We start from the raw sequence: 12,963 nt of genomic DNA on the forward strand, positions 1-12,963 counted from the left end.
GAGACGCTGTAGATGGATCGTTTCCTCTGAAGCTGCAGGACGAGAGACAGATGCTTGAGATGAATGAGTCTCAAACTAATCGTCCAACAGGGACTGAATCCCTGTTGCCCTCAGACTCGATACTCTGCTCACTGTTAACCAGCTTTCAAGATGAGTTTATCGACTTGACTCTGGAAACCGAAACAAAAACCCTGCAACACAACAAAACTATCAAGAGAACCACCACTGAAAAAAGCCCTTAACATTAGATTTGAGGCTGTCGGCATCGTAAGAAACTACGAATCTACTACACATCAACCAATCCTCGTATTTCCACTGATTCCACCGACGCTTCCAGCAAAGAGATGAAGGTTTATCTTTGGTTCAAAGTAAAGTACAGCAGTGAGTTTGGTTGAGATATCAGAAACACTTGAGCCAGCATGTTATGAAGTATAACACAGTCAAATGTTTAAAGGGAGATTAAGAACATTTCAGGTCGAGGCCGGTGTGTGGAATCATTTCATCCAAATGTACTTTTCCTCTTTAACTCGAACTAGGACTTAACGACGCCTCTTGCAAATCAGAGAGTTTAAAAGTCCCTCAGACTAGAGACGTTTTCTTTTTGTGATGAATTCTGTGACGATTGGTGGAAAAGCTGCTTTGACATCATTGTTTTCATTTATCGTGCGTTTAATTCTTCTGTTAATATCGATGTTGGGACCATGTGACCACACGATGTGACCCTCGCTCTTTCTGTGATCTCTCTCAGGCAACGACCAACAGTATGTGCACATTTATATTTGAGGTATTATTCAAACACGTCTGTGAGCGTGTTACAAATTACAGAGAAGTTTGCAATGATGACAAGTTGAAAAGAAGTTTTCAGCAGATGAAACTCTTTCACGATGTGACTCAGGACCGAGCAGCAGTGTGGAGCTCCCTGTCGGAGCTTCGCTGGGAAGAAGCAGGCGAGTGGAACAAAGATGAGTCGACTGTTGAGTGAGAATCTGGTAGAAGATCATTTGGTAAAGTTGCCGCTGAAACAACAGACATGGAAGTCATCCATGTGTCCCGGGCCGGATTTGTGTTTCCAGGGAAGTTAGACAATCAGCAGGAGCCTTGAGAACATGTTCTCTCTGTCTGGCAGTTTCTTTAATTCACATGAAATACTGAAAACCAGGCAGTGTTTTTTAAAGATTTGGACACTTGGACTGACTGCACCACAGAAATGAGTTTTCTCCTGAAATTTTTGCATTAAAATAAACCTCGCTGGATCCTTCAAATTGACTTTTCATGTTACATTTTAAAGCTTTTGGACGTGTGATCCCATTCTTAATTCCAGGCTGTGATGGGTGCTCGTGATGGACCCCTGCTGGTCACGTTGGGCATGTCCCTATGTATTGAACACATTCCATCGTCTATTTGTTAAGACTGGACCAGTATTCTTGGCTCCAGCATCTGCACTGGACGACCGACACATGGATGATTTCGCTGTCTGAGTTCTCGTGACTTGAAGGCAAACACAACAATCTACCAAAAGCTCTTTCTATACATTATTTTACCAGGAAGCTGTTTTTCTTGAGTACAGCTCTGACTGAGGCGGCCCAGAGAGAATGAGGATGTGCCTGAGCCGTTCCATGTCCTTTTAGGGTCCAGTCCAGTTGGGGTCCAGAACCAGTGTCAGTCACTGGGGTCCTGGCAGCTGGAGCAGTGGCTCATGTCCTCAGAGTAGAGCTCCACCTGGATGGTGATGCTGCGGAAGCCAAACTTGGTCTGGAGCAGCTCGGTGGCCTCGTGAAGAACAGACTGGGGATCACTTCCCTCCTCTGACGTGGATCAGGAAACAGGAAGAGAACACACTGAGTCCTTTGCACTGGTTTATCGATTGTAATTTTTGAATTCACTGAAGCGGGGGGGCTGCATGGCTGCGTTACGTTACCTACTGCCAGGTGGACGGAGACCAGGGCCTGGCCCAGAGTCAGAGCCCACAGGTGCAGACAGTGCATGGACTTCACAGCCTCCACCGACAGCAGCACCTCCTTCACCGAGTTGAACTCTATTCCTTTAGGAGACCCTGGAAAACAGGAGGCACAACTTCACATTTCTACCCTACAGCACGTTGACATTATTTCAGCGATAACCTGCGAATGTTTTATTTATCGTAAATGTATTAAAATGATGTGACATGAATAGGGTTGCAAAATTCCGGGAATATTCAAAGTTGGAAACTTTCCATGGGAATTAACGGGAATTTACGGGAATTAACGGGAATATACGGGAATTAACGGGAATTAATGGGAATAAACTGGAAATGTTGTGGGTCATTTATACTAACTGTATTTACCTTCTCATATACAGACATAAATATAAACATTTTGTTTTGTCATAGGCTGATTTGAGCCCTGAGGAAACTTTGGGCACTTGACTATATGCTTCTGCATCGTTGTGTCATTCTTAACATAGGTCTTTGCACAGTATTTGCAAATGTACACAGCCTTTCCTTCTACATTGGATGGGGTGAAATGTCTCCACACATGAGATAGTGCACGTGGCATTGTTCTGTAGAATAAGATGAGAAAAAAGTTTGTAAAAAAACACTAATACAATGCCAGAGATATAAATAGTTAGCTAAACAATTGGAATTGTCTGTAAACATATTTTACAATTGATGGATAAATGAATGGAAATAGGCTAGATGAACAGATGAACAATCCTCAATCAGCATGCTAATATATTTTCCCAGTAATATCATGGAAACTTACCTGACTAGTCCTGCACTCTACAGCAGGCCTCAGTAGCCCTGCTGTAGAGTGAAGGATGCTGGGAGTTATCTGTGCATGTGATGGAAGAATGCACAGTGGAGGGTTGAAACTCAACGTTCCATACATCTTCAAAATAGAGTTTTGAATGATGTTTTTATTGCTCAGCGTTTAATTTGCATAGTTGTTTTTTTTTTAAATTCCCAAAATTCCCGAGCTTAATATTCCCGTGGAAAGTTTCCGGAAATTTACCGGAAACTTTCCGCCCCTTTGCAACCCTAGACATGAACGCTGCAGCCATCGAGCTGCTCGTTAACATCGCAGGGTTCATTCCGTCGTAACTAAGAGTTTGAAAAGACGCCTCGGGGGACACTTCTGAGTTCTTAGTGAGTTCGGTCATGTGCAAACAGATTTTTAGAACGTCCCCAAAAGTCTTGAGGACATCGGCAGGATGAGACCATCTGTGTTCTTCTTCTCTGTTCTGCATAGACTTAAAGGTTGAGCCGGCCGATGGAGGTCTGTACATGTTCAGCAGAATTAACTCTGTTCAGCCTGTGTCGAGTTTCTGAAGCTGTAGTGAAGGTGAGTCTCTCCAGCTACAGACGAAGGTGAGTTACGATCGTCCAAGGAATCGTTAGCGTTCAGCATGAACTCAGGGGAAAAGCATGGAGTGACTTTGACCTTGTTGGATCAGGTCGAAGCTCGACGGCTGCAGACGGAGGAAAGAACTGTGTGTAACGGTCAGAATTACCACTTCCTCTCATGTGGCATCTTTAAAATGGATAGTTTGACAAGGTCGCTGACGCCTTTATATTCCTGCGGACCGTTACATGAGAGCGATAACCATTCAGGACATTTAAATTCAAATTTCTTCAGTGATGAAACTGTGTAATTTTCACTTTTCTCCTCTGACAATCGAATAGTTTATGAACAGTGGATCCCGCGGTCCGGTACCTTCCATGAGGATCCTGAAGACGTCCCTGAGGATGGTGATCGTGGTGCACAGGACAAAGACAGAGAACAGGAAGGTGCAGATGGGATCTGCCACTTTGTACTCCGGCTGAAAGAGGGAGAAGGAGATGGCAGACATCAGATGGTGTTTCCCCCCCCCCTCCCGTCGTTAGGTCACAACACGCTCGGGGCAGAGAAGGAAGGGAGCATCTCGCATTAAGACAGGAATATTGAACCCTGTCATCCATAATGATCAAGCTTTCTACACGTTAAACATCATGTTTGCTAAAGAACCCATTAAAGTCACGGTTCTTTGTAGAATGACTCGATCGTATCTGGTGTTTTTCTGTGAAAGGACCAAACTGACATGTCGGCCTCACCCCAACAGGAATGTGATCTATATCTGACCCGAAAGTAGATGATGATCGCCGCCACCATGACGCCGACGCTCTGCAGCAGGTCCCCGACCACGTGGATGAAGGCGGCGCGGACGCTGGTGTTGCTGTGGCCCCCGAGGAGGGCGTGGCTGTGGCCGTGGCCCCCGAGGGAGACGGGACTCGGACCGTCCTCGTCGATGTGGTGGTAGCCGCTGCCGTGGGCGTGGAAGGTGGTGGAGTGGTGGAGGATGTAGGCCATCCTGCAGAAACACAGAGGGACCATGGGTGGATTCATCAAGCAAACGATTTAGAATCAGTCCGATATGAGCATCAAGTCCCAGATTTATAGCAACGGGCTTTTAAAACAACACCACCACAGGTTCTAATGTTCTCTATCAAAGCCATTAGTGCTCATTAGGTTCTGAAGCACTCACACAATATTGACGATGACAGCACAGCCGGAGGTGATTAACATTACATGGCCGTTAATCTCGTAGTCGTTGCGTACGATCCTCTCGATGGCTAAATAGACCAGAGCCCCGGTAACGATCCAGATGGACACGACTGAGATGAACGCCCCGAGGATCTCTGAGGAGGGGAGAGAGGGAGGGAGCACTTCATCAAACACAGCTGGGGCAAAGTTAAATAAGCAAACACTTATAATGCAGTCGAGTCAGAGAAGTTAGAGTCAGGTGTCTATGGGATTACAGCCAAAACTTCCTCTGACACAATCTGACTGTTTTTGTCATTGTAATATTTTAAACTTTATTACAGGATCAAGGCCCACATGATAAAAAAAACAGTACATACAAACAAAACATTACATAGAAATATATACAAGGAAAGAAGGGCTAAAAAAGGCACTCATGCCAGTGTTCCCAGATCTTAGACGTGTACTTGACAGAGCTGCGGCCAGGGTCTGTCATCAGATCAATTATAACATTTGTAGAGGGGTCCAGCCGACTCATAATCTTAAGAGTTAGGTTCCTCAGCAAGGCCATGAAGGTGGTTAGACCCATATTACAGAACAGCTCACTGGCTCTAGTACTCCTGGGTTTCTTCAGGAGTATCCTAAGTAGGGTTGCAAAATTCCGGGAATATTCAAAGTTGGAAACTTTCCATGGGAATTAACGGGAATTTACGGGAATTAACGGGAATATACGGGAATTAACGGGAATTAATGGGAATAAACTGGAAATGTTGTGGGTCATTTATACTAACTGTATTTACCTTCTCATATACAGACATAAATATAAACATTTTGTTTTGTCATAGGCTGATTTGAGCCCTGAGGAAACTTTGGGCACTTGACTATATGCTTCTGCATCGTTGTGTCATTCTTAACATAGGTCTTTGCACAGTATTTGCAAATGTACACAGCCTTTCCTTCTACATTGGATGGGGTGAAATGTCTCCACACATGAGAGAGTGCACGTGGCATTGTTCTGTAGAATAAGATGAGAAAAAAGATTGCAAAAAAACACTAATGCAATGCCAGAGATATAAATACTAAGCCAAACAATTGGAATCGTCTGTAAACATATTTTACAATTGATGGATAAATGAATGGAAATAGGCTAGATGAACAAATGAACAATCCTCAATCAGCATGCTAATATATTTTCCCAGTAATATCATTGAAACTTACCTGACTAGTCCTGCACTCTACAGCAGGCCTCAATAGCCCTGCTGTAGAGTGAAGCATGCTGGGAGTTATCTGTGCATGTGATGGAAGAATGCACAGTGGAGGGTTGAAACTCAACGTTCCATACATCTTTAAAATAGAGTTTTGAATGATGTTTTTATTGCTCAGCGTTTAATTTGCATTTTTTTTTTTTTTTCAAAATTCCCAAAATTCCCAAGCTTAATATTCCCATGGAAAGTTTCCGGAAAGTTTCCGGAAATTTACCGGAAACTTTCCGCCCCTTTGCAACCCTAATCCTAAAACAGTCATTATAGGCTACTTTCAACTGACGCAAGCTCATGTACATTAAACAAATTGGCAATTATTCTTAAAATGTCATCTTCAAGTCTTAGTCTATTTGCATATATAATGTCATATGTCATCAAACCAAGAAATCACACCATCTCTTCTTCTGACCTGATCTGTGCCAACCGAAGCTCATGGTCTTGCTGGGCGGTCTGGAGGAGATCCACAGCGAGAACAGGCTGACCATCATGCTGCCGAAGTCCGTCAGCAGGTGGGCGGCGTCCGTCATGATGGCCAGGCTGTGGGCCAGGTAGCCTCCTGCAGGAAACCAGCACACAAGCAGAGAGACCTTTGTGTTCATTTGTCTGCTGTGTCAAAGGGAAAAAGGTTGTGTGGCAACAAGGTTCTAGTGAAGAAAGAATAAATTGATTTTTAGATAAGACAAATCTAAAGTGAATAATGGGTTGTTATCGAGCAAGGAGGTGAAACATCTAGTTATTCAAATGTCTGGATTTTTCTACTGTTTTGTCTTATAAATTATTGTTAAATATTAGGGCTGGGCAAGTTAACTCGTTTTAATCGAGTTAACTCAAATGATGAGTTAACTTGATTGTTTATCCGCCAATTATTTTCTTTTTTCCTGTTCTGCAGCAGTCAGCAACAGACTTTCACAAAATAAAAGCCTGACTTTCACAATAAAACAATAAATAATCAAACCTGGGTGAATGCGAGATAAAATAATTAATCGAGTTAACTCATCACTTGAGTTAGTTAACTCCATTGAAACGAGTTAACTTGCCCAGCCCTATTAAATATGTATCATTGGGTATTTAACTGTTTTAAATTACATTTTCACGTCTGATTAGAGGAAATCAAAAGTTTGCATCTCATCGTTTTTATTATGTTGGATGTTATTTGACTTTTAACCACATTTTTTATTAACCACAATCTTATTAATAAGCTCACATTACTTTTACAAAACGTAAAAAAACAGTATGAACATTTAATGAAGATACATTTGATTATAGAAAATGCTCCGATTCACTTCATGGTTTGTTGGTTTGACCCGTTTCTATTCTAAAAAACTGTCTATCTATTTATAACAAATCTCTGACCTTCTGCTCTCTTTAATCCCCGAGGTTTGCTTCTGAACGTTTACCTATGACTTCTCCGATCATGAAGACGAGGCAGACAGCCGAGGCGATGTAGAGTTTCTTCTTGGCCAGCATCTGGTCGGCACTGTCCTCACACACCGAGGCCTTGGTGCCGTGGCAGTGAGCGCCGACCGGTCGCTTCAGCTCGATGGCGCCGGCCATGCCGCCATTCTTAAACGGGAAGTCGGGAAACTGCTCCTTGGAGTCTGGGAAGGAGCTGCAGAGATTCAGAGGTACGTGAGACACACACATATTGTTTCATATTGTGCAGGTGTTGTTGTGGTTTTTGTTGGACTGTTGGTGCAATGGTGAGTTTGGGGACATTATGGCGTCTTCTGTCCGACATGTCAACAGGAAACTAAGAGCTACCACAACAACCTACAGGTGTGTGTTCACCCTGAAACATCCACAGATCTGCAATACAGCTGTTGTTCTTAGAATTGATTTTGTGAAAAGATGTTGCAGCGAAGCACATTATTGTTTGGAAGCGCAACAAAGTGGAAATCTGACAAAGTGGATTAGGATCAATGTTCACTTAGGAGCGGTGAGACGGGCCATCGGGGGGGAACCGGCTGGAATCGATGACTGCTGACACCAAGGACAGGTCAGTGTGTTGTGTTGTGTTTGTTTTGTACATTTAAATTTAGGTTTTCAACCCAAATGACTCATTTCAGAAAGCAGAGATGCAGTTTAACACATTTAATAATGAGATTTCATGTCAAAAACTAAATTAAAATGCAGCTGAAACAAAAGTTGGGGCCTGATGATCATCTCGGTTTTGTGGCGTCTGATAAAAGCGTCTTCTGTATCAAACTGTAACTGATGGGATGTTTTTAATGTTTCTACCTGGTCACACTGACTGAAGGTCAAACTACACATGTGGATATTCACCTGTAACACAACACACGTGTACATACAACTGGATTTCAATCATGTGAACCGAACAAAATGCTGACTTCCCATTTCCATTACACACACACAGACACACACGTACACACAGACACACACACATGAGAAGGTTGCTGTTTTTCTCGCCATGTGGGGGAGGAGCTTTGATGATGTGGCTAAATGAGGTGGAAAAAAACTAATTTGGGCTCACTTGAGATAACCACACACACACACACACACACACACACACACACACACTCTCACTCACTCACTGCTGTCCTTGTAAGGACACTGCATTGCCTTCTATCACTTGTGTGCAGCAAAACCAAAACCTTATCACTACCTAACCACCATTCACATCTAATTCATGCAGGTTGGATGCGTCTGCATGGACGTCCACAGCAAACAGAACCAGTGGAGTGTGAAACTGATTCTGTTCAATCAGTGGGACACAAGAGCAAATACTCCCCAAATACACATATAAGCTCAACACACACACACACACACGTCACATACTGTGGACACACACACGAGTGCTTGGAAGCTTCAGTTTGTTAAAACAGAACAATACAAACGATGAAGAGTTTCCATTGTTAAAATTACAAATGTTTCACAGTCAAACCAGTAGATATATATTTTTTATAGCTTGGTAAAAAGTCTCCTCAACAGCTAGAGCCTGGGAAGATTATATTTTTATCACAACATCTGCATCTTGATCTCATAAATCATCGTCCTTTGTGCAAACAATATGGACAAAAACACGTTTTCAAGTTACTATCTTGTTTGCTCAAGTTTGGAAAATATATTCTTTGGGGATCTCAGTATTCTAAAGGGAGTTTTTCCTGGTTTGAGCAGAAATGGATGAAACACGTCGTGTCCCCTGTTGCTGTGCTTGCAGAGATATCTTCCACATCTTCTTGTATAAATTTGTGGTTAAGATTTTTGGCTGCTGAGACTTTTTAATGATGGGGCAGATTTTGAGTATGAAAGGTGGAGGTAAAGCAGCAAGAAAGACATGGAGGAGAACCCTGCAGTGACTGGGAGGAACAACCGGCCTGATCTGTACCTGGGTGGTTGATCTGGGACTTCTCAGCTTGTCGAACCCCCTCAGCCTAAGAACAAGAATCTGCCAGTGGACCCCAGTGGTGAGGGAGGCCATCAAACTAGAGAAGGTGATATAGAAGCTGCAGACCGGCGCTCTAGTGCCACGTGGGCTGAGGCTCTCGCTTCTCTTGGCTTCACCAGCTTGTGACCTCGAGTGTGAAGCTGCTCACAGGAGAACCAACGCCTCCGAGTCCGAGGTCCTGGTTCTTTGCCAGAAAACGCTGGATTGCTGCCGTCAGTGTGGCAGCGAGGTCACTGTCTCGGGTGAAGGAGGTTCAGTATCTCGGGGGGTGATTTTCACGAGTGAGGGTAAAATAGAGCGTGAAATCAACAGGCGGGCTGCTGCAGCGTCAGCAGTAATGCGGGCGTTGTAGCGGACCGGGGTGGTGAAGAGAGAGAGCTGAGCCAGAAGCTGTCGGTTTACCAGTTGATCTACGTTCTCCGTGCCGAGTGAAGAACGAGATCGGGAACGAGTTTGAACATTTTCCACCTTTCTGCAGCAATCGTCCTCCTGCACCGACATGAAAGACGTTGGATGGATGTATTAGGTGCTCGCTTAGCAAAGTGACGGCACTGATCATATTCTGCGTCTCGCAAAAACATCATCAATACTGAATTTCATTTTGAAATCAAGTTCATCTGTTTGTCAATATCCCACAGGGCAGGTCCGAGCTCCTTCTCTGACTCTCAGCCTCAGCAGTGCAGACCTGAGGGAATATTCACCGATCTGTGAAATGATAAAAAAGAGAAAGAGCTGTCCCCTGAAAAAAAATAACCACCGAGCCTTTAATCACAGCTGCAATCTGGGCGCCATAAACTATTATTTGTAGCTGACATGACGACGCCTGCAGTGGGAGGGCAACGCTGCAGCAGAGAGGAAAAACGTTTTGTCTCTGGGGGATAAAGTGTTTGTCCAGTGACGATGATCCTGAGGATCTTATCGGGATTATTGTTATTTAGCACTTCCCAAGATGTTTTTATAGCTGATATCTAGACTGAAGGAACTTTCTACTACATGTGGGCAGCCATCTTGGATCCACGCACACGTATCAAGATATTCCGTGTTTGTTTAATCTGTTAAAAAGTAAAGACCCCATGGGTTTTTTGGGGCCAGAAGCAGAAACTTCCATTAATCGGTGTGTGAAGGAAACAACCGTCATGAAACTAACGTGTCGTGGTGCAGAGTTTCTCCAGAGACTCGACTGAAAGGAGAAGGTCCCAGGGAGAGCGTTTGATTCCAAAGTATGAAACTGTTCAGTCAACATTTGGAGCAGATGAAGAACATTAAGTGACAGCGTCTTCTGCTAAACTCCCATCAACCCTCTGACTTCACTCAGCGCCAGAAACATCCCAGCTGCCATCGAGCCAGTCCTGGAAACGGGCTTTGTTAAATACAGCTGGGAAACATCACAAAGACGCAGTGATGAACAAGTCAGTATCAAAGGGAATTTATTGGTATGAATCAAAAACTAGGAAGTCTCTCAGTAGAGCTCGTTCCTCCGCCGAGGCCTGACTGTCCAAACTTCACACACTCATAGAATTCAGTCCTCTAAATATGAAATCTATAATGTTTAACATCTAATTGGTTTATGGATCCACACACCAGGGGGCGGAACTGGATCTTTATCTCATCTTGTTCCTGGTTGCTTGGTCAGGTTCGTGGTCACAGACTTCGTTTGACTTTTTTTTAACTGTTTAACTGTTTTTTCACAGAAAGGAAAAACCTTTATTTTTACATATTGATGAATTTCATGGGATCTGGCAACATTCATGTTTTTTCCAAGATAAAGAATACACATACATCAGTCAAAATGTTATTTAAAAGGTTTTTTAACGTTAGGTTGCAAAAGTTGGGCCGAAACAAAACACATACTGTAGGAGTAACTTTACTCTTACACTGGTCTGAATGGAGCCAGCTGGGGGAAAAAACTGTAAACACACACACACACACACACACACACACACACACACACACACACATCAAATCTCTATCCAAAATCTCTAGCCTTATCATGACCAACTCATGTCTAACCATCAACTTGACTGAACCTCCACCAGGAGCTCAGAAAAGACCTCCTACCTCCTGGGGACCATGTGTCGGTCCCCATGAGGTACACTGGGCCTGACGAGGGGACTGATAAGACTATAAAACTAGAGCGGTCCTGAGGAGGCTACAAAAGCCAGTACACACACACGCACGCACACTCACGCGCGCGCTGCAAATGGTGCATGAAATCTCAAATGTTGCCATATGCACAACTTAATACACCCCACCCACACACACACACACACACACACACACACACACACACACACACACACACACACACTCTGAACCCATCATCATGATAATAATGATAAATCTTATTCCTGTTTCCTCACAGGTCTGAAATCTGCAGCTTCATATTCTACATGTTATCATTAGTAATCAGGTTTTCCCTCTGTGACGTGGACAATACATCATAAATACATGTAGACGTCACTTCTTCAACACGTCGGTGGTTGAAACGCGTCCTGATCAGAACAGACGAACCACGAGGCCTAAAAAAAAATCTGCTTCACAGGATCAAGAAAGAGAAGAAAATCCTCCTGACCAACTTCTGCAGATTATAAATCATAATAGATGATTATTTATTATTTAAGTAAATGAACTGCGCTTGAAAATTGTTTTAGTCTAAACGAATGGATATTTATTTTGTCTTTTACAATGCAGCATAAAATTCAAGATTTACCATTTATTGTAAAAATCTTTTCAGATTTGCTTCTATAACTTTGCTATCATTGTTGTTTTATTTCTATTATCAGCACCTCATTCTTTATAATAATAATATCGATTGCACGGCAGCAACTTAGTCATAATGTGTGACGCAATAATGTATTTTATTCGTCGTTAGGTTGTTTAGTTGTTTATCTTATCATAGGCCACGATCATTTATTGTCATTATTCTTATTAACATCATTAATGTTGTTATTTTTGTTATTATTTATTCAAAATAAAATCGTTTTAACGGTGCTGTCCTGTATTACAGGTATAAACACCTACAGGCAGCATATTAACTGTTAATTCCTCAGTTTCTTTCTGTCCCACGCAGCCTGAACGTGCACGGAGCCCGGACGTGCACGCAGCCCGGACGTGCACGCAGCCCGGACGTGCACGGAGCCGCTGCCTCTAATGACAGATGATGAGTTCTTAGCGCTGCTCAGTGAAGTGGACCCGAGGCCATTTGTCACAGGCTGTCCAGAAACAAGCCAAGCATGGAAATGAATTTGTTCATTCACATAAAACAGCCGGCGCAGCCCGCTTAACATGCACCACAGTAACAACTGCTGCCACTACACAACGTGGGCAACACACACACAGACACACACTCACACACACATGCAGGGATTCCTCCTGCAGGTCTGCGCAATATTCACTTTTGCACTTCTTTTGAATCCCCTCAAAAAATCCAACCTGGAATCTGTCCACACCCTCTTATTGGTCACTTTCTTCAACTCCACACAATCAGAAGTTCAGCTCCTTATTTTAACATATATATATATATTCTATATTTATAAGCATTTTGCAATCACATAAATGCTCAATTTAATATTGAAGGTGCAAGTGTAAATTATTGCTCTGGATTCGTCACATGCGTTTGTATTCCCCATGCAGCTGCAGTGAAACCGGACGTTTCTCTCACCTTTGCATTTTCAACGAATACATCTTCGCATTCTTCTCGTTCATCAGGTGAGATTTCTCCGAATTTGCAGCGTTATTATCCATTTATTGCTCCTGTCTTCTCCCTGCGTCCGGTCTGGGAAACGAGAAGGATGCTCTG

General features: G+C 43.2%; 1 protein-coding gene across 1 annotated transcript; it reads right to left on the minus strand.

Moving 5' to 3' along the window:
• Nucleotides 1-1,659: 1,659 nt before the first annotated feature.
• On the minus strand, nucleotides 1,660-10,761 carry slc30a2 (solute carrier family 30 member 2). Its single transcript, XM_061091847.1, has 8 exons — nucleotides 10,744-10,761; nucleotides 7,156-7,240; nucleotides 6,168-6,314; nucleotides 4,501-4,654; nucleotides 4,098-4,326; nucleotides 3,693-3,798; nucleotides 1,919-2,053; nucleotides 1,660-1,805 (listed from the first exon to the last, which is right to left on the minus strand). The coding sequence occupies exons 2-8, from the start codon at nucleotides 7,223-7,225 to the stop codon at nucleotides 1,660-1,662; spliced, it is 987 nt and encodes a 328-aa protein (XP_060947830.1). The 5' UTR covers nucleotides 7,226-7,240; nucleotides 10,744-10,761.
• Nucleotides 10,762-12,963: the final 2,202 nt, after the last annotated feature.

The sequence above is a fragment of the Limanda limanda genome, chromosome 18 (genome assembly GCF_963576545.1).
Source record: "Limanda limanda chromosome 18, fLimLim1.1, whole genome shotgun sequence".
NCBI lineage: Eukaryota > Metazoa > Chordata > Actinopteri > Pleuronectiformes > Pleuronectidae > Limanda > Limanda limanda.

What these genes read in the sequence shown, in the direction of transcription:
- slc30a2 (XM_061091847.1), bottom strand. Translation starts at nt 7,225, where the DNA reads ATGCTGGCCAAGAAGAAACTCTACATCGCCTCGGCTGTCTGCCTCGTC. An exon ending in CTTCGGTTGGCACAGATCAG is followed by an intron (nt 4,655 to 6,167) that starts GTCAGAAGAAGA and finishes TCCCCTCCTCAG; the next exon opens with AGATCCTCGGGGCGTTCATC. An exon ending in CTTCAGGATCCTCATGGAAG is followed by an intron (nt 2,054 to 3,692) that starts GTACCGGACCGC and finishes CCTGTTTTCCAG; the next exon opens with GGTCTCCTAAAGGAATAGAG.